The 18645-nt window shown below is 37.1% G+C and overlaps 1 protein-coding gene across 1 annotated transcript in view; it reads left to right on the forward strand.

Annotated features, from left to right (window-relative positions):
* The window catches only part of LOC107222579 (sodium/hydrogen exchanger 8), a 54251-nt gene extending 36301 nt beyond the window's left edge, over positions 1-17950 (forward strand). Inside the window, exon 4 of the mRNA XM_046736751.1 lies at positions 16897-17950. Within this exon, the coding sequence (XP_046592707.1) occupies positions 16897-17253 (357 nt within the window). The 3' untranslated portion in view covers positions 17254-17950. The remainder of the gene's footprint in view (positions 1-16896) is intronic.
* The last annotated feature ends 695 nt before the right edge of the window (positions 17951-18645 follow it).

The following is an 18645-nucleotide window of genomic DNA, read 5'->3' on the forward strand; positions in this document are numbered from 1 at the left end:
CCTGTTTAATGTGTAATAAGTCATGCCTACTTGTATAGATGGTCTGCTTTAGCTTCCTTCAGTTAAGTTTACGTCAATTTAATCAACATAATATTTTCGGAATATTCATGGATTTTCTACTGCGTCACTCTACTCTACCTATTACTGGAGTATTTAATTGGCATTTAATTACTACTTAACCTCTTTTTGAAATCTGCTGCCCGTAGTGTAGATTCGCTCTCTGACTGCGTCAACAGCTCCACACAAAGTATTACAAATATCGAAAACGATAACTATCAAATTTGGGCTCTGCATATTCTTGAGTCGTCTAATTAGCAGTTAATTACTGTGTGATTACTTTCTCGAATTTGACACCCCTAGTGTGGATTCGCCCACTGACAGCGTCAGCACCTCCAGAATGTAGAAATAAAACGGAAAAAAAATTGAAAATGACGAGTATCAATTTCAGGCCTCGGATATTCTTAGATCATCTAATTAGCATTTGATTACTGTGTGATTATTTTCACGAATTTGTCACCCCGTTCAGTAGATATTTCGATGTGGCACAGGATTTCGTTACCATCCAATTAGCGCTTAATTATTTTATATGGTAAACTTCATTTTGCTCATGTGGAGGTGCCAGCTTGATAGAGGTTATTATATATATACTATTGAGATTAATCAAAATACACTCAATCTCAAATGTGACGAGATATATCGCAGAGTGTTGTATGAAACTATTTAAAAAACCATTATGTGGTTTATAGGATAACCAATTTTGATTTACTTTTTCCGATATTCAGCTATGATATTACATTTATATATTAGAGTAATTTTTCTAATGGAAATCAATGATAAGTGCTTTAGAATTGAGAAAAACCCTAAAAAAAATCTGGGTGGTTGGGTTATTCCTACCCTGTCATCCGATTATAACTTGAGAACAAATTGAGATAAAAATTTGAGAAAAATAACGAATGCTTTTTCTGGCAAGCATAATGAAATTCTAATGACTGAAGCAAACGAAACACACTACAATTTTTATCTGAATTGAAAATAATTCTCCGGAAAGCTATATCTAAATGTTGGTCGCTGTATATTCTCGAAAAACACCTTTTTCCTATTATAATTTCTGTTATGGGAAAATGGTGTAATAATGAAATATTTGCAGACAAATCTGACACGTGGCTTAGCCATAACGAAATTCATCATACGGACCTTAAAATTTATACTCGTTCTGAGAAAAAGTTGCCAAACTGTGGCGTACCTGTTAAAATTTCAAGTATAAATGTTTAATTTGCTTCGTTTTTTTGAAAACCGCATTCTGTCGGATCAGAAAGAACATTTACGAATTTTTGAAATTTTCACTAAATTAGTTATCAAGTTAGCAGGAAATAAGGCTCTGGAATCAGCGTTACAGCAGATAATAAACACCTGATTAACTCTAAATTCTCAACTTTCAATTTTTCAGTTTCATTAATTTTTGTGGCAATCTCAGCTCAGCCTCATCCTGGCATCGCCATCGATTTTGACCATAAGAGAAGGCCCTCTAACTTTAGGACCCTACACTATTTGTACGAAACAAATAACCTACATGGGGATTACGTGCACCCCAGCACTTCAAATCACGTCTCGTAAGCTGGAATAACCACTTCAGTAAAATCAAAACTGACCTACGTGAAGAATTAATGCTATTTAGTTGCTCATTTGTTCCCCAAATTTTGATTTTGTTGCTCCAGTAGTTTCACCGGAATTTAAGGCGATGTCAAGTTTAAAAAAGTTGGCAAGGCCGGGCAAACGGATAACGGAATATTGAAAATAAAATTATAAGAATTTGTTGCTAAGTAGTTTTTCGATTAACACACTCACTTCAAACCGGAATAATCCACCCCTGGTCCCAAAACCACCCCCGTGTCGACAACGTACAAGCAATCCGCTTGGAATATTATAAAACATACAGCATACTTTGTTTTCAATAAATGAATCAATGAATTAAGTCAATGCGACGTATCTCAGATTTTGTTGCTCAACCCCCAATGCCCGAAACTCACCCTCTTGTCAACAACGTTACAAAGGAATGACAGAACGCTTGTTTTAAAAAATTCACTAAAAATTGATTTCGGATCTCTGAATTAGTTGCTCTTGATATACCCAAACTCCGATTTTGTTGCTCAACCCTATCACTCGCTGATATATGCATACTAAACATTTTCGTATTGCTCTGTAAAAGCTTGTCACACAGTTTGTACCTGTTACTTGTGACAAACACGTGTAAAAAACTCTGAGATATCTTGCTATCCAGATCCTTACACATCACATTCCATATAGGATGAGATTTCTTAATTATTTTGTTATTCGGTAGTAACATTGTTTCCCTGTGGCTCAAAATCACATCAATAATTATTAACTGATTGACTTTTAAAAGTCTCCCACGCCCCAGATCCATTGCTTGAAACAATGTGTTCACCACGTTAAATTTTCGAAGACTGAATCTTCGTGGATGTAAAATGTGACGAACAATCGGAGGTACAATGGAAGACCCATAAAAAATTAGGTGGGGGAATCGCGGTGAAAAGACGGCGGTGTGATTGACTAAACGTGGAAGGCGAAAATCAAGGATGCAATGGAATACATTATAACATCGCCACACTCGAATCTGTCAAAATTAGCGTATTGAATATCGCAGTCAAAACAACTCAGATATTTAACGAAAGGAGAGTGCAAAACATTACCATTTGTGTACATGGAATCGAAACTCATGGCTCGATATGCCGACGGCATTCCTCGCGGTATCGATCAAAATCAAAAGTTAAGATCTCAGATTCACCACAAAATGTTTCACATAGAAGCACTGGTCAAAAACTGGAGCTACAGGTTTAACAAAATTTGCTTAAGGATGTATTGGCTATACATTCTCAACCAAAAATGAGCCTCGTTGACAATATTGAATACTTTATAATAAGATAAAAATGGAAAAAAGTCAACCACAATACAGACGATAAGAAGATTAAACTTGAATAGTAATAATGTCCAAAAGTTATCAATAAATTGATTGAACAAAACATTGTTTAACAAATTTTCAGGGCATGCTTTTTCTTGATAAGTGAAATGAATTCGTTGTTTTTTCTGAATACACATGAATTTTGAAAGAATTTTCTCGTAATTTTGAAATTTCCGTTTTCGAAAATTTTCGATTTTAGAAAATGTAGGAAAAATTGTAAATTTTGAATACGTTTTCATAAAAACGTTGTATATTATAATTAAGAAGTTTCCGGAGCATTGAACGAATAGTTTCATAAATACAGCATTTACAAATTTTCTAGAACAGAAATTTCAAAATTAAGAACAAATTGTTTGAAAATTCATGTGCATTCAACAAAATTAATGAATTCATTTCACATAACAAAAAGGAAGCATCGCCTGAAAATTTGTTGAACAATGTTTTGCTTAAACAATTTATTAATAACTTTGAGCATTATTATCATTCAAATTTAATTTTCGTATCGTCTTTATTGTGGTAGATTTTTTTCCAATTTTTATCTCATCATAAAGTATTCAATATTATCAACAAGACTCACTTTTCGTTGAGAATGCATAGCCAATACATCCCTCACCATCCTTATCTGAGATATGTTCTGATTTGTCATTGGCCAGACATTCAATTTCTGAATTTCGAAAGAAAACTACACTATTTGATAAAATATTTAAAAAAGAAAATATTGAGCCTTTGTTGCTAATTAAGTTTCTACTACAGCGAAAGATACGTAAATTTAAAAAATAATAATAATATAAAATAGACGAGATGAATTTCCGATTTCAAAATAGGCAATGAAAAAGTCCAACATTGTAAGGCAAAAACAGCATATTGAGGAATTACAAAAATATCGAACAGGTTGTAACATCAGATATTCATTATTATAAATATTAATGATTTTGCGAAATTACATATCTATTGCTGTAATGGAAATTTCATTTTCAACACGGAAACAATAGAAGATTGTGCACCAAGCAGGCAAAGTAGGTTTTTCACGCTGAGCGTAAGTTTGCACGATGAGTCGTTAGAGGAGAGCGCGTGTGTGAGCGAAAGATGAGTATTGCAAATACAAGAGGCTGAAAGGACTTTCACTCCATGTCGGAACATGATACTTTATGTAACAAAAGTGTGGTTTACAATTCTCTTTTAAAGTCAAGTACTGAAAAAAAAAACAATTTTGAATACTAGAACGTGGAATAGCACTTTGACGTACTTCGAGGTTTTTTTTTTTGAACCGTCGCTAGACGATTATTTTACGTACGTAAAATGGGCCAAAAAAAGGAGCGTAAATCATATTCGTATTACATAGTAATATTACAAGTTGCTACGTTATTCTGATTTTTTTCAGATTTCAGACAATGCAGGTACTTTGGAAATATTAAATTGAATTATACTACAGATAGGATGATTGAAATTTTTTCCATAAACATGGAGCCGTATTTTTCAACCAATATTTTCATACAAGAAAATTCTAGAGCAAATCTGAACTTAATCGATACCGAAGAATGAAGAAGGTTTAGTCGAAATCCGGTCAGGTATATAAATTTGTTTAACTTTTTGGTAAACGAACATGTTCGCGTTTGCGACGTTTAATCGATACCTCGAGGAATGAATTTTTTGAAAACACGTGTTCTGTCATATCTCTGTGACGTCGTTGACATGGGGGTGGGTTTCGCGTATTGGGGGTTGAGTAACAAAATCCGTTGCACTAACTTAATTCATTGATTCATTTATTGAAAACAAAATATGCTGTATGTATTATAATATTCCAAGCAGATTGCTTGTACGTTATCGACTCAGGTGTGGTTTTTGGACCAGGGATGGAGTATTCCGGTCGGAAATAAGTGCGACAAATTAGCAACAAATACTAATAATTCTATTTTCAATATTCCGTTTTCCGTTGGCTTGGCTTTGCCAACTTTTTTTGAACTTGACATCGCTCTCAATTCCGGTAAAACTACTGGAGCAACAAAATAAAAATTTGGGTAACAAATTAGCAACTAAATAGCACTATATCCTCGGGTAGGTCATTTTTGATTTTGCTGAAGTGGTTATTCCAGCTTGAGAGAGGTTTTCAAATCAAAGCTGCTAACGGACTGTTTGTAGTAGGTTTTGTTTTTTCATTCACAAGCTGAAAGACTGAAGAGTAGTATAGCTATGCCGGTTCTGCGTAGAAACACCTACTTTAATGGCACGCACCACAGACGCAAACCTTTGAAGGCTACCCCGCCCCTCTTAAGATAAAATGTGCTCTGCCGATCGACCGTCGGTGAAAAAATCTCCCAAATGACCATGATCGTTGATAAAAAATTCTCACAATCGCCGTAGTTTTTATCCCTCGTGCGTTCTTCGTCGTTAAGAAGTGCTTCAAATTAGATATCAGTTACCGGAGGTCTTACTCTTACCAGATAAATAGCTCTCTCGGTTACCATGCTCATCGCACGGGATCTAGTTACTGCATTACCGAGCGCACACCGTGAATTCTCAGGCGTTCGTGTGTATCCCGTGAATCCTCGTACGTTCGACCGATAGTCCAGTCAGTGAGGATTTTTGCCCTACAAAAGGTGATGTAGTTACAATTTTGAAATATGTTGGTTAGGTTTGTACTCTGATGAAAAATCTAAGTTTGTGACTTCGAGGAGTGGTTGCCCGGGCTGCCATCTTAGATGAAAGGTGCTAAAATCTGTTTTTTTTTCAATATAATACCTCAACGATTGAACCTACGATTAAAAACGTCCCATGAAAACTTGCAGAGAACAAAATTTCACACATTTTTTGTTTCAACATTTTTTTTTTGTAAGTCTCACATGTATCGAGTTATAGTAGCGTAAAGATGAAAATTTGTTTACAAAATCGTTCCAATTTTCTGGATTTATTTTTATTACTTGTAGCTATTCCTTAGTTTATTATGATAACTTTGAAAACTCATTTCCACACCACCATGAGGTAGAGTAAATGGCGCGATTTTTTTATTGTGGTTTCCCCAGTAGGCCTAATCCACCAAATTCCCAGTTGCGCGATTTTTAAAACGAAATTAGCGCCTGAGCCGAAAGTTTAATCTATGTTCGCATTTATATCATTTGTCATTATCATTATTATTATATCATTTTCTTCTCATTTTTGACTGCCCGGGTTGGTTGATATTGATGTCTTCGTTATAGTTTTCGTCCTCAATTTCATCTTTCAACTCACTGTCTGTATTTTCAATATCATTATTTTTTTCTCATTTCTGACGGTCCGGGTTGGTTGATGTTGATGTCTTCGGTATAGTTTTCGTCCTCAATGTCATCTTTTAACTCGTTGTCTGTACCCAGAATAAATTGGGCTTCCATTGATATTGTGCCATCTTCGTTCTCGTTCTCGATGATAACTTCTGGTGCATTCTCGCATAATTCACCATTACAAAATCCGCACATAATAGAGCACTTCAACCCAGCTTTCCTGCAGCCACATGCTCCACCGCATCCTTTTTTGCATTTGCATGAAATGAAATTCAATATGGTCTCGGGTGCTGGTGACTTTGTCATTGTTAATAGAGTAAGCCCGTTGATGCCAAGTTTTTTGGATTCCATATTATTTCTGAACCTGGTGATACGTTCTAAACGCATGATGTCGTGTAGCATCCTTCGTTAGGGGTAAAGCTGCAAGATTGAATTTGCTTTTTATTTGGAACACATTTTGCCATATAATCTTATTTTGGTGTGGGAAAGTGGTAAAAATAATATAATGTTATTTGTTCTTTCGAAATTTACCATGAAAAAATTAATTTGGCGATCTTGTACACAAATTTTCATCTTACGCTGCTATAACTCGATACGTGTGAGACTTACAAAAAAAATGTTGAAACAAAAAATGTGTAAAATTTTATTCCCTTCAAGTTTGTATTGACCGTTTTTAGTCGTAGGATCAACCGTTGAGGTATTATATTGCAAAGTAAAACATCCCCATCTACTAAGCTACACACTTCCATGTATCACTCTGGCGATTAGTTCACTACCACAGCTCTCTCTCGTACGTGAGGGCGCGAAACTTCTTCGCCAAGTTCCAAGAACTGTCCTACCATCTTACACGCGCTGCAGGTTCGTTCGAGAAATATCTTGAAATTTTCGTTAAAGAATATTGCATACGGTTGTTCACGAATTTTCGACAATGTGTGAGTCACGTTGTTTTTTACCCATAAAAGGGACCGTGCCAGCGTAGAGCAGTCATTCTGAAGCAAGCCTTGCAACTATAGCTTTGTCAAGTGTGTGATCGAAAGAAGAAGAAACAACATGTTTGTACATGGATTTCGAAAAGTGCTTGAAATTAATAAAAATCATAGAGACAGTGTTTAAGATTTTATCTGAGAAATCTTCACCGACAGATATTCAAAAGTGGATTCGGATTTGGAACCCAAAATACCCGACTTTTGAATAAAATTTTACTAAACAGTGCCTCAACGATCGGACAGCAGACACGAATTTCGACCACAATTGGAATCTTGAAATCGTTGGCAGCTAAATTTAAACAGTTTCAAAAAGTGGGTAACGGATTACAAAGCCGACGAAGAAGCGATCGAGTACGGTGGGAAGATTTGAAGACAGCTTTCGAGAGCCCTGTTTGAACGGGAGCCGTAATCAATCTGCGGCATAAAGATTTCAGCCGGTTCTTGGAAGATGCAAAACACCTCGTCATTGCAAGACAGAAGAAGATACTGCAAAAAACAGGAAGTTTAAAAGCGAACAGTGCCCTGTCCTGTAAATTCAGTGTAACGAAAAACGCTGAAATTACAGAAGAAATAAAATTTCTTAATACTAAAAATCACGTCATCCTCAAACCAACGGATATACACGGGTGGTTTGAAGAGAACGTGAAACAAAAAGTGTTGGCCAAAATAGAGGATTTCCAAGGAAAAGACTCTGGCTGTTCGTTGACCGAAATAATTAATTTGACTGTAAATATTAACAAGTACGTGCCATTACGAGGAGGTGTGTTCACATACACACCACTATCTAAGGATATTCAAGATAAGAAGGCTGTCGTCAGCATTCGTAACCACGACTCATATTGCTTTCTTTGGTCGATCACCGCAGCCGTCTTTCCAACCAACAACAAGAATCCCAACGAAGTCAGCTCTTACCCACAGTTCAGCTCAGTGCTACGGTACTATGGTTTGAATTTTCCAATATCTTTAAATAAAATTCCAAAAATTGAAAAACTTCACGAAATTTCGATTAACGTCTATGGTATCGAATGTACTGAAAAAAAAGCACAATGAAAGTGTACCCGTTTATTTAAGCCGAAACAAGTCTGATAAACATGTAATTTATCTTTCAGTGTTAAAGACTGAAATTATGGATGATGATGATGATGATGATGATGACGATGATGATGATGATGATGATGATGATGATGACGATGATGATGATGATGATGATGATGATGATGATGATGATGATGATGATATGGAAAATTATGAACAGAAAGTAACACATCATTTTGTATGGATTCGAAATTTATCACGATTAACAAGTTATCAGATTTCAGACAATGCGACGTTCTTTCCACCTCGGACGAAGCGGAGTTCGGTTACATATTAGAAGTAGATTTGGAATATCGTAACGAATTGCATGAAATGCATTAAGATTTACCACTGTGTCCTGAGCATTACATACCTCCGATTTCGAATAGTAAACAGCCGAAATTGACGACTACGCTACTTTCCAAACAAAACTATGCTATTCATTATTGCGTTTTGAAAAAATGTTTGCAATTAGGCTCAAAGTTTGTTAAAATTCACAAAGTTATTAAATTCCGGCAAACACCATGGCTTAAAAATTATATAGTTTTGAATACCGATTTACGGAAAAAATCCATCAACAAATTCGAAAAAACTTTTATAACCTAATGAATAACGCAGTTTTCGGTAAAACGATGGGAAATGTTAGGAAGCACAGAGATGTCAGGCCAATCACGAGATGGGATGGAAGATATGTTGCTAGAGCTGCTATTGCCAAACTGCATTTCCATAGCTGCATGATTTTCGAGAAAGATATGATAATAGTTGAATTAAATAAAATGAAAGTCAAATTGAAGAAGCCATTTTATGTAGGATTCTCCATTCTAGATCTTTCGAAATCTTACATTCACGATTTCCACTATAATTATGTTAAAAAGAAATTTGGAAACCATGCAAAATTAATGTACACCCTTATAGATAGTTCAATTTATCAATTCACTGTTCCTGACGTATACCAATGTATGAAAGAGGACTTGCACAAATTCGACACGTCCGATTACCCACACGATAACGTCTATGGAATGCCTTTAAAAAAATAAAAAAGGCCTCGGCTTACTGAAAGACAAGAATAATGAAAAGATAATGTTCGAATTTGTTGGATTAAGAGCTAAATTATGTTCATTCCGAGTGTTAGGAGGTAAGAAAGATCAAAAGCGAGCCAAGGGTGTAAAAGGATCAGCATTGAAAACAATAACTTTAAATGATTATAAGGAATGTGCTTTACAACATAAAAATGTAAGAAAAAATCAGAATTCGATATTGAGTCAAAAACATGAAGTTTATACTGTGGAACAAAAGAAGGTAGCACTGAGCTGGAATGACGGTAAGCGAATCGTGTTCCACAACACGACCGACACGCTTCCGTGAGGCTATAGGCCATGTAAATAAACTGGACCTCAAGTTATGAGATATGCTTTAGCTTTATAATTACTGCATCCTAGCGTATAGGGTATGATTCGAAATTGTACAGTAATGTATATAATATAATATATATGTATAGCCTCAAATAACAACGCATACTCAATATATAGGGTGTAAAATAAAGATATACTTATTACAATAAGAAAAATTTCATTTATTCAATTTATATTGTTACATGTCAGATTCATTTATCCAACTGTTGTGTGTACTGTCAAAATCTAACCATTTTACATATAATTTTTTCCCACGTTTCTTGAGAACCTTCTCCACGAGATAGATGTCCAAATGTTCAACCTTGAGAAGCTCCTGTTCGTAGACACCGCCAGCGATGGGTTGATTTCGATAGTCTTGGAGCTTGTACGTCACAAGATGGGTGTTGCCTACTTGGCTTATCGCGAATATCTCCGCCGTCCAATTGGGAGTGTAACCTTTCTCGAAGACGTTTTTGAATTCGCTGATTCGAATTTTATCACCAGTTTTGAACTTTACCGGTTAGTTAGGTATCGCTCGAAGCCCTCCGAACGCCTGACGTAATAAATGTATTTCGTTCGCAATGGTGACATCCGATGGTTTCATTCGTATGGTTCGGTGTTTGGTGTTGTTGTAAGCCGATACCAAATCAGATAAAATGTCGGGCCACTTATAGCTTCCTTGCATACTGAAGCGTTTTCACATTTTAATTTTCAGCCAACGATTAGAGCGTTCACAGATCGAAGCCTCCATCTTACTGTACATGGAGTAAAGTTTGATTCCATAGCGTGTCATAAGAGATTCAAGTTTGAGTTGTCAAATTCCGTTCCTCTGTCCACGTGTAATTTTTTTGGTTCCCGTCGTTGAACTAGCACACATTCTATCGCCTTTGTAACATCATCCCCGGACTTGTTTTTTATCGGTACAACCCACGCATATTTTGAAAAAATATCAATGACTGCGAGCATATACTTGTAGCCTTTGTTTTGTCCAGCGTACGACATCATATCAACAAGATCTACCTGCCACATCTCGTCGATGCGGCGCACGTCTACACGTCGACACCGGTAATTCCGTTGTGCAGGTTTATGCAGTTCTATCACTAGCGCCAGCTTTTCTTCGTTCATATTCCAATGCTCTCAGTCTGGCGTCCAATTTGGAAATGATTTCTGCGACAGACGCAATATTCCTCTCCGATTGAACTTGCTCTAAACCAAAATTATGTCCTCGGTCTCGTTGAGCTATTAACCATCAATTCCATTCCCAACGTTGACGTCGGTCATAATAAAATATACATAGCTGATACAGTAGTCACTATATTTACTGTCAGCTACGAAAGTGAGGATATAGAAAAGTATGTTCAAAACGCGTCAAAAAATACCGACATTGAAATCAGCATAAAGCCCAACAATAATACGTTATGCAGTGAAATCAAATGTAACCACATCATAAATTTTGAACCTGACGATTCTATTGCTCAGCTTCTCGGATTTACACCGCGCGAATTGGCAGCTGACCAAACTCACCAATCGGATATGCCTGTAGTTATTCTCAAGGTCAACACGTTGCGAGACCAATGCCGCATTACAACGGGTGCCTACGTCAACGAGCGCAAAGTGCATACTGTTCACGAATTTTTCCCTATCGTTCCGCCGCGCCGGGATAAAAGATCTTGGAAGTGCTGTGGCCCGTCATTTACCTTCCGATCACTGCCAAGACCATAGATCACGTACAGCTTCGGTTAGTCGATCAAGACGGAGACCTGGTTAATTTTCGTGGAGAAGTTATAACTGTGAGACTGCACGTCAAATCGCAATAAAAGATGGGTATTGTATACCTATAACAGATTACCCAGGAAGAGTTATATTAGTAAGTCAGCATGTCCCGATCAAGTCAGTCATCTATCGAATCCTGAACCGCTAACATGTCAGAACGTGAAGTTCCTGATAGCTCTGGGTTTCAAGCTGACACCTTTTGGAAAAGGAATTTTCGATAAATAAAACTGCGATTCTGCTGTTTCGTTGCCTGCTACGTACCACAGAGGAGGATATCTTGAGCATTCAAACGCCTGTCGTCTTCAACGAATCAATCGCACACCCAGAAATACATGCACACAAATCGTACGCATCGTCAACCTTCAACAGCAATGATATTTGAATCACCGTTCAGCATCAGGATTTATGCATACTACCGAGCAAGTGTTTGCTGCATATCTCTGGAAAATTGGTTGAATCAGACGGCACTGCAGCGGCGATCACAACGTGATCAAAAAGTGATTTAAATGCCATCGTTCAAAATCAAGACGAAGACTTTAGAATTGTGATCGATCAAGTGAAATGGTTAGTACCGTACGTGAAGCTCTCGGATCAATGAAAAATCGCACTGTTGAATTTCGTCGAGAAAGATACACCTGTCTCCATGAACTTCCGCAGTTCGGAACTGTACGAATATCCTTTGCTACCGGCAATCACGAAACATGTTTGGACTGTAAAAACGTCCACCCACTTGGAGAAACCACAATTTGTGATGCTCGGTTTTCGAATGAATCGAGAGAACAAAGCCGGCAAAAATGCTAGTCATTATGATCTCTGTAACATTACTGACGTCAAGCTCTTCTTGAATTCCGAGTATTACCTGTACGGTAACCTGAACTTGGACTTTAGTCACAATCGCTTTGCATTGCTGTACGAGATGTACGCAAATTTTTAAGCCACCTATCACGGCAAAGAACCCGAGCCTTTCTTGGCGAAGAGCGAATTTCTACTGTACGAGCCTTTGATTTTCATCGACTGTTCGAAACAAAAAGAGGTTCTGAAATCTGGACCAGTAGATATTCGTATCGAATTTGAAGCTTAAAATAACTTTCCTACTGGTACATCTGCCTGCTGCTTGATTTTACAAGATCGTATAATTGAATATAATCCGCTGAGTGGGGGGGTGAGGAAACTGGTATAAAAACATTGAAGTTTGCGACAGTCGATTCAGTATTTTTCACGATGGAGTTCATAGTCGACGTGCAGAGATCAGGAGATCGGGTCCCGGTTTTACACCAAAAGAGTTTGCAGTTGTATCACTCGAGGAAGATACCTACACAACGATTCTTCTATTTGAACCTCCGTACGATTGGAATTCTTTACTCGCTCTATTCAAAAGCGAAAATTTGTGGCTGTCACGGAATTATCACGGACAATCCTGGGAAGGTGGCGATTCTCCTTTTGAGAAGCTTGATTTCACCATCGAATGCATGTCGCTGCGTGATGCTTCAACAGTTTACGTAAAAAGTTTGAAGAAGAAAAGTTGGCTGCACAAAATTCTGGGTGAAAAAGCTGAAGTCGTTGATTTGACGGATTTGGCTTGTCCGTCGTTGCAGAAATTGAACAAAATATTAGAAATCAATTCAAACTGTGCGCGTCATGCTATATTACGTCCAAATTGTGCAGCTCAAAACGTATAGTTACTGCGAAATTTTCTGTCGAAATACAAAAGCCGATCGGTGTCTACTCGAACAGTTCTTCATACCCATTGTCTAAAGCATGGTTACGATACCGTTGAGTAAGAAACATCTAAATGCACTCATATATCAGCGTTACGAATTCTGTGTAAAACTGTAATTCCAAATTATTTTCAATAAAATATTTTTCATCATCAATATCAACCGTTAATTCAGAACCTCTGTCCTGTGGGTTCACGGAGTGCGTTCGGTAATGCAGTTACTTGATCCCGCTCGATGACCATGGTAACCGAGAGCGCTATTTATCTGGTAAGAGTAAGACCTACGGTAACTATCGGCTAATTTCAAGCACTTCTTACCGACGAAGAACGCACGAGGGATAAAAACTACGACAATTTCGGGTATTTTTTACCAGCGATCATGGTCATTTGGGGGATTTTTTACCAATGATCATGGTGATTTGGGAGATTTATTCACTGACGATCGATCGGCAGAGCGCATTTCATCTTATGAGAGGTGGGGGATAACCTTCAAGGGTTTGCGTCTGGGGTGCATGCCGGTAAAGCAGGTGTTTCTACGTAGAACCGGCATAGCTATACTACTCTGAAGAATTGAATAAGATTTACAATACAAACCTAATATGAATTTATCAGCGTAAAAACGAGATGTAGCATTTCTCACTCAAAGTAATAAAAAATTTCTAATACTTTTTGTACGCATATTTCCGACAATTTTTCGTTGATTCTTGAGTAAAGACCGTATGGACCAAACTTAAAAAAAATTGCAAACAAAAAATTCGTGGTTTTTCAAGAATTTCACAAAGGGTAAACATGGCAGTTCATTTTTAAATTTCCATCTGATTTGTGTGCTGATAGATTTTAAAATAGTGTTTTTCATTTCAGAGAAACATATTAAAGAATGTTGATCTGACTATTCATGAAATTATTTATAAAATAATATATTCAGCTCAACGTACAGGTTATTGAACTGGTTTTACATAATAATAGTCGAAAAATCACTACATGTAGTTCAACATAGAATATTATAAATAAAGAAAAATTAATGCATTTTGTAGTCTCACATAAATGCATAAGTGTAGTTCAACACAAAATAAAAATAAACATGAACTCAGTTCGGTGCACATTAAAAGCATTGCATTGAGCGATGATCTTGGCAACACGGCTGTCGGCATTTTGAACAGAGGTATTATCTTTATTCCGAAGACAAAAGGCGCACCGTGTTTGTTCGTTCAAAGTGTAACCAATAACGTTAGGAACTAAGTCACCAGTAAATCTATGCCCAACACCAATCTAACCAAAGCGCGCAGTTAAGGGGGGAGCCTGCTTTAGAGGCTTCACAAAATCGATTTTTTCAAGGGTTTTTTTTTTTTTTTTGGCAAGGAAAGAAATATCCGATTGAAACGAAACTTTCAGGTTTTATTGTTATATATTTCAACAGTCTTCTTAAATTTTTTCATTAAGATATATGTCATATCATGCCTGGTACAAGCATTTCACCGAGGCGTCTCGAGTGTGCATTTGTCGTGCGGCGGGAAAGGTGCAGGTCGCAATTTCCATCTGAAACAAAGAACCCAAAATAGTATATTACGTGGCAAGCGCCGAAAAGAGGTCGTTGCAGGGCATGGGATTTTACCGGGCGAGCCGAAGGCGAGTAAAACGCAAGTCCTGCTCGACCTCTTTACGGCGCGAGCCGCGTATTCTATTTTTCGTTCCATTTGCCCGCAAATTCAGCATTACGCGTCTGTTTTCAGACCGGATAAGGTTTGTTTTTAAGTGCCTGCTCAGAAACCTCATCCGGTCTGAAAACAGACGCGTAATGCCGAATTTGCGGGCAAATGGAACGAAAAAATTTTTACTTCTCAATAGTATATCTTCTAGTTAAACCAAGAAAATTCAACAAAAAGTGAAAAATTCAACAATTTTTTGCAAATTAAAAAAAAAATTCACTTTAGATTGTTTAAAAGGTGGGTTAATCTTAACTTTCTTAAGGTTTTTTAGGTTCAACTAGAAGAGAATTTAATCCCGAGTACAATGCAATTTGTCTCGTTTCGATAGGACGTTTAGTTTTTTCCCTATCTTTCCCGCCAATTAAGAAAAATCGTAAAAATGAAAAACCGTGAAATCGTGCGTCAAAGTTTTCGTATATAAAAAACCGTAACTTTCTTGAACTCACCGCATTAATATGCTAATCAGCGATTCCTGGTCCATAGAGTTGCCCTTCAGACTCTTCAAAAAACTGGTTCAAAACTTCAAAAAACTGGTTCGGACTCTTCAAAAAACTGGTTGAAAACTTCAAAAAACCGCTCGTATACCTGCTCGACGCTTGCTCACTATTTCTTCTGTAACTCCGAAAATATTTCGAATTTGCGTCTGAAATTTTAGGGACACATTCTTGGATAGTTTGGGAAGACATTTAGGCAAAAAAAAAAATAGATTTTTTGAAGCCTCTAAAGCAGGCTCCCCCCTTAAAGGCGTAAAGTTGAAACCATCAGTCGGCGTTGCAAAAATGGCCTGACCAGATACTACGCTAAATTTTCATTAAATTTACGATAAGCGATTGAATTATTATCCTCGTGGAATGGAAATATAAAGAACGTACTTATTGATCTTTGATCAAAAATTCCAAAACCCCAAAAAAGTCATTGGCCTGAGCTTCCACTTCATTAGTTTGCGCCTGCAGCATCCTCCGGATCCTTTGGTACTCGCGACCTCGTCTCCATTACTTTATTCCAATACAACCAATTTTAAAATAGTATAAAAACGTTTATAATGTCATCTCTGTTGATGCCACACTGATTTCAAAGAGATAAATGACAAAAAACAATAGAAGTAATTATATACTTATACAGAGGAAAATATTGCAAAAACTGTGGGGCTTACGCTAACCCCAGGCTGTCAGAGAATGCTCATTACATCATTTCTAAACTATAACTAGCAGTTATTTCTATATGAACCTACTCTAGACCCCCTCTTAATGCGATTGATAATTCTACATAATTACCCAAACTGCCAGAACGATAAGGCCTTAAAAGTTATGTCGGGTTAGGGGTACCCGTGTGTAGGATCCTAGGGTTAAGATCAAAGGCACGGCATTTAATTAGCTCCGGATTCCATGGGCTACCTCATACCAACACTTCTTATTGTATTTAAAATGAATAAAATACATAAACCCATTGTTTTTTAACGGCAGGTGCAAGGTTCAAAATGAACGGCACAAAAGTACGGACGAATAATTATTATACTTTGAATTGGCAATGATACCCTTATTTTTCATCGAATGAGTTCCCTATAATCAGACATCATTTTCTTATTAAACTCATTCACCATATACCAACATTGTTGATTGAATGTGGTGACTTGTATTGCAGAGAGCATGTATGCAAACTTTCAATTCGAATCTAAAATCTCACAGATCAAAAGTGTTACTATTCTTTATGAATTTGACTTTGTCGGGTTTACTTTAGCCGAACTTGATTATATCCGCGTGAATCATTAAATTGAGCACAACAAGTGGTGGCGGTTCGGCTGTAGGACCCAATTTTTTATCCACATCAAAAGCCGTATGTGGTCCAGGATCATCAGTTGAAATCAAAACATTCTCTCCCACTTTATATTCAGGATATGATGAGTGAATCAATTCTTTAATATTATGTAATTTTCCTATTGAAAGTAGGCTGATTTCAATTTCTACAATTCAAATTGTATCAGATCAACTTGAAATCCAACACTCATTTGTATTTTCCAGGGTCAGACAATCGATTCAGAACATTTGTCAGAGCTTACAGAGGAAGAAATGGAGGTTTCATTTCTACAATCTCGAATCCGTGGCTTTGCACGGTGGGATTTGAAGTTTTTCATTCCGTTCTTCACTCGACGATTTACACAGCAGGAATTGAAGGATTGTAAATCCCAGATGACAGATCTTACTAATCAATGGTATCAGGCAATTAGAATCAGCCCCATAGATTCGGAAGACGAAATGTCAACGACAGCTTCAACGGCACAACTTAATCTCAGCACTGGTGATGATCGTCAACGCACCAGTAACAACAAGCCAAAGAAAACTGGTCACCCGAGACATGGCTCTATACTTAGTATATGAGTTAATTTTTCTGCTAAAGTATTTGCCGTCTGCTTTTGAAACAGTATACTTTTACTCTTATTTAAAAAAAAGAAATTAACTGATAATTGCTGTGTACTTAAGAAATTGGGACAAAGATTGTTCTTGTTTAATATGTAATATAATGCGATGAATCTGTGAAGATATGTATATATTATACTATTGCTATAAACTTAAGATTTGATGCGGTGCTCGGTTCACTAATATAGGTTTAATTCAACAAATATAAGTGAAAATTTGTTCTTTATTTCGGATTTAGAGATGAAAGTTACTTTCACCACCAATGTGCTAATCCTGTTACACAATATGTACACACAGAGGTATACTGTGCGTACTGGAAGTATCGTGGCCGTATAGAAAATTTAACGAGTACCATATGCAGTAAACTCAGCGTAACTTCTTGTTCTCTAGAGTGAGAGGGCAACGCATATAGTAGGGGAGCCAGTGACATTTTTCAGTGATACTTTTTTCAAGGGCTATTTTTTGTAAAAATGTTGACGGAGACATGTGTAAATCTCATCAGTAAGGATTATCCCTGACAGCAGTATGGGAGGGAGGCAGATTATCCCCAATTTGCAAAAAAAAAAGTTGACACAATAATCATTTGTTCCAGGTTGCAACTTTTTGTATTGTTTTGTATTGATTGGCCGGTATTAAAAGGCTCGCAGACTACTCCAAACGTGTCGTGTGAACGATGGAATTTTTATTATTTATTCAAGCTTCAATTTTTGATATGTTATTATGATAACAGTTTCAAGTGTACGTTTCTATTGGCAGAACAAAATATCGGTATCAACCACTGCTTGCAGAACGGTTTGAACATCCCTTATGAGCACCTTGATTCGACAGTCGGCTACCGGAACCTACTCTACGCCCAACCAACGTGTTATTTGGCTATTTTTAGGGTTTGTACACGTCGATAATTCACTTACGTGCTACTACTCCCGATGTAGGAAATGATAGAAGAAGGAAGGGATCAGTTTTAAGGGAGGTAGACGATTCAATTGGTATAGTTGATTTATTATTAATGATCAAGTAATTGAACTGTGGTCAATGTAATGGAGTCGGCTTGATGCAAGGACAGGGCTTGGATTGGCATGGAGATATATAATTCGAAGTGACTCGTGCGTAACTAGGATGGAAGTGACGAGTTCAGAGAATGTAGGCGACTCGCTAGTTCGAGTTTAGAGATCAACCTGCTGACTCGGCGCGGGAACCGAGGCAGCTAGGTGAAAATAAGGAGAGGATACAGGGTGTAAAGTGATCATAAGTCATAAGGTGGGAGTACAATCTGCCCACATAACAAAATGTTTGCAAATTGCATGCCATCTGCAAGCAAGACATATCACAAGTTATTTGCAGATTAGCTAATTT

Source organism: Neodiprion lecontei, chromosome 1 (genome assembly GCF_021901455.1).
Source record: "Neodiprion lecontei isolate iyNeoLeco1 chromosome 1, iyNeoLeco1.1, whole genome shotgun sequence".
Taxonomy (NCBI): domain Eukaryota; kingdom Metazoa; phylum Arthropoda; class Insecta; order Hymenoptera; family Diprionidae; genus Neodiprion; species Neodiprion lecontei.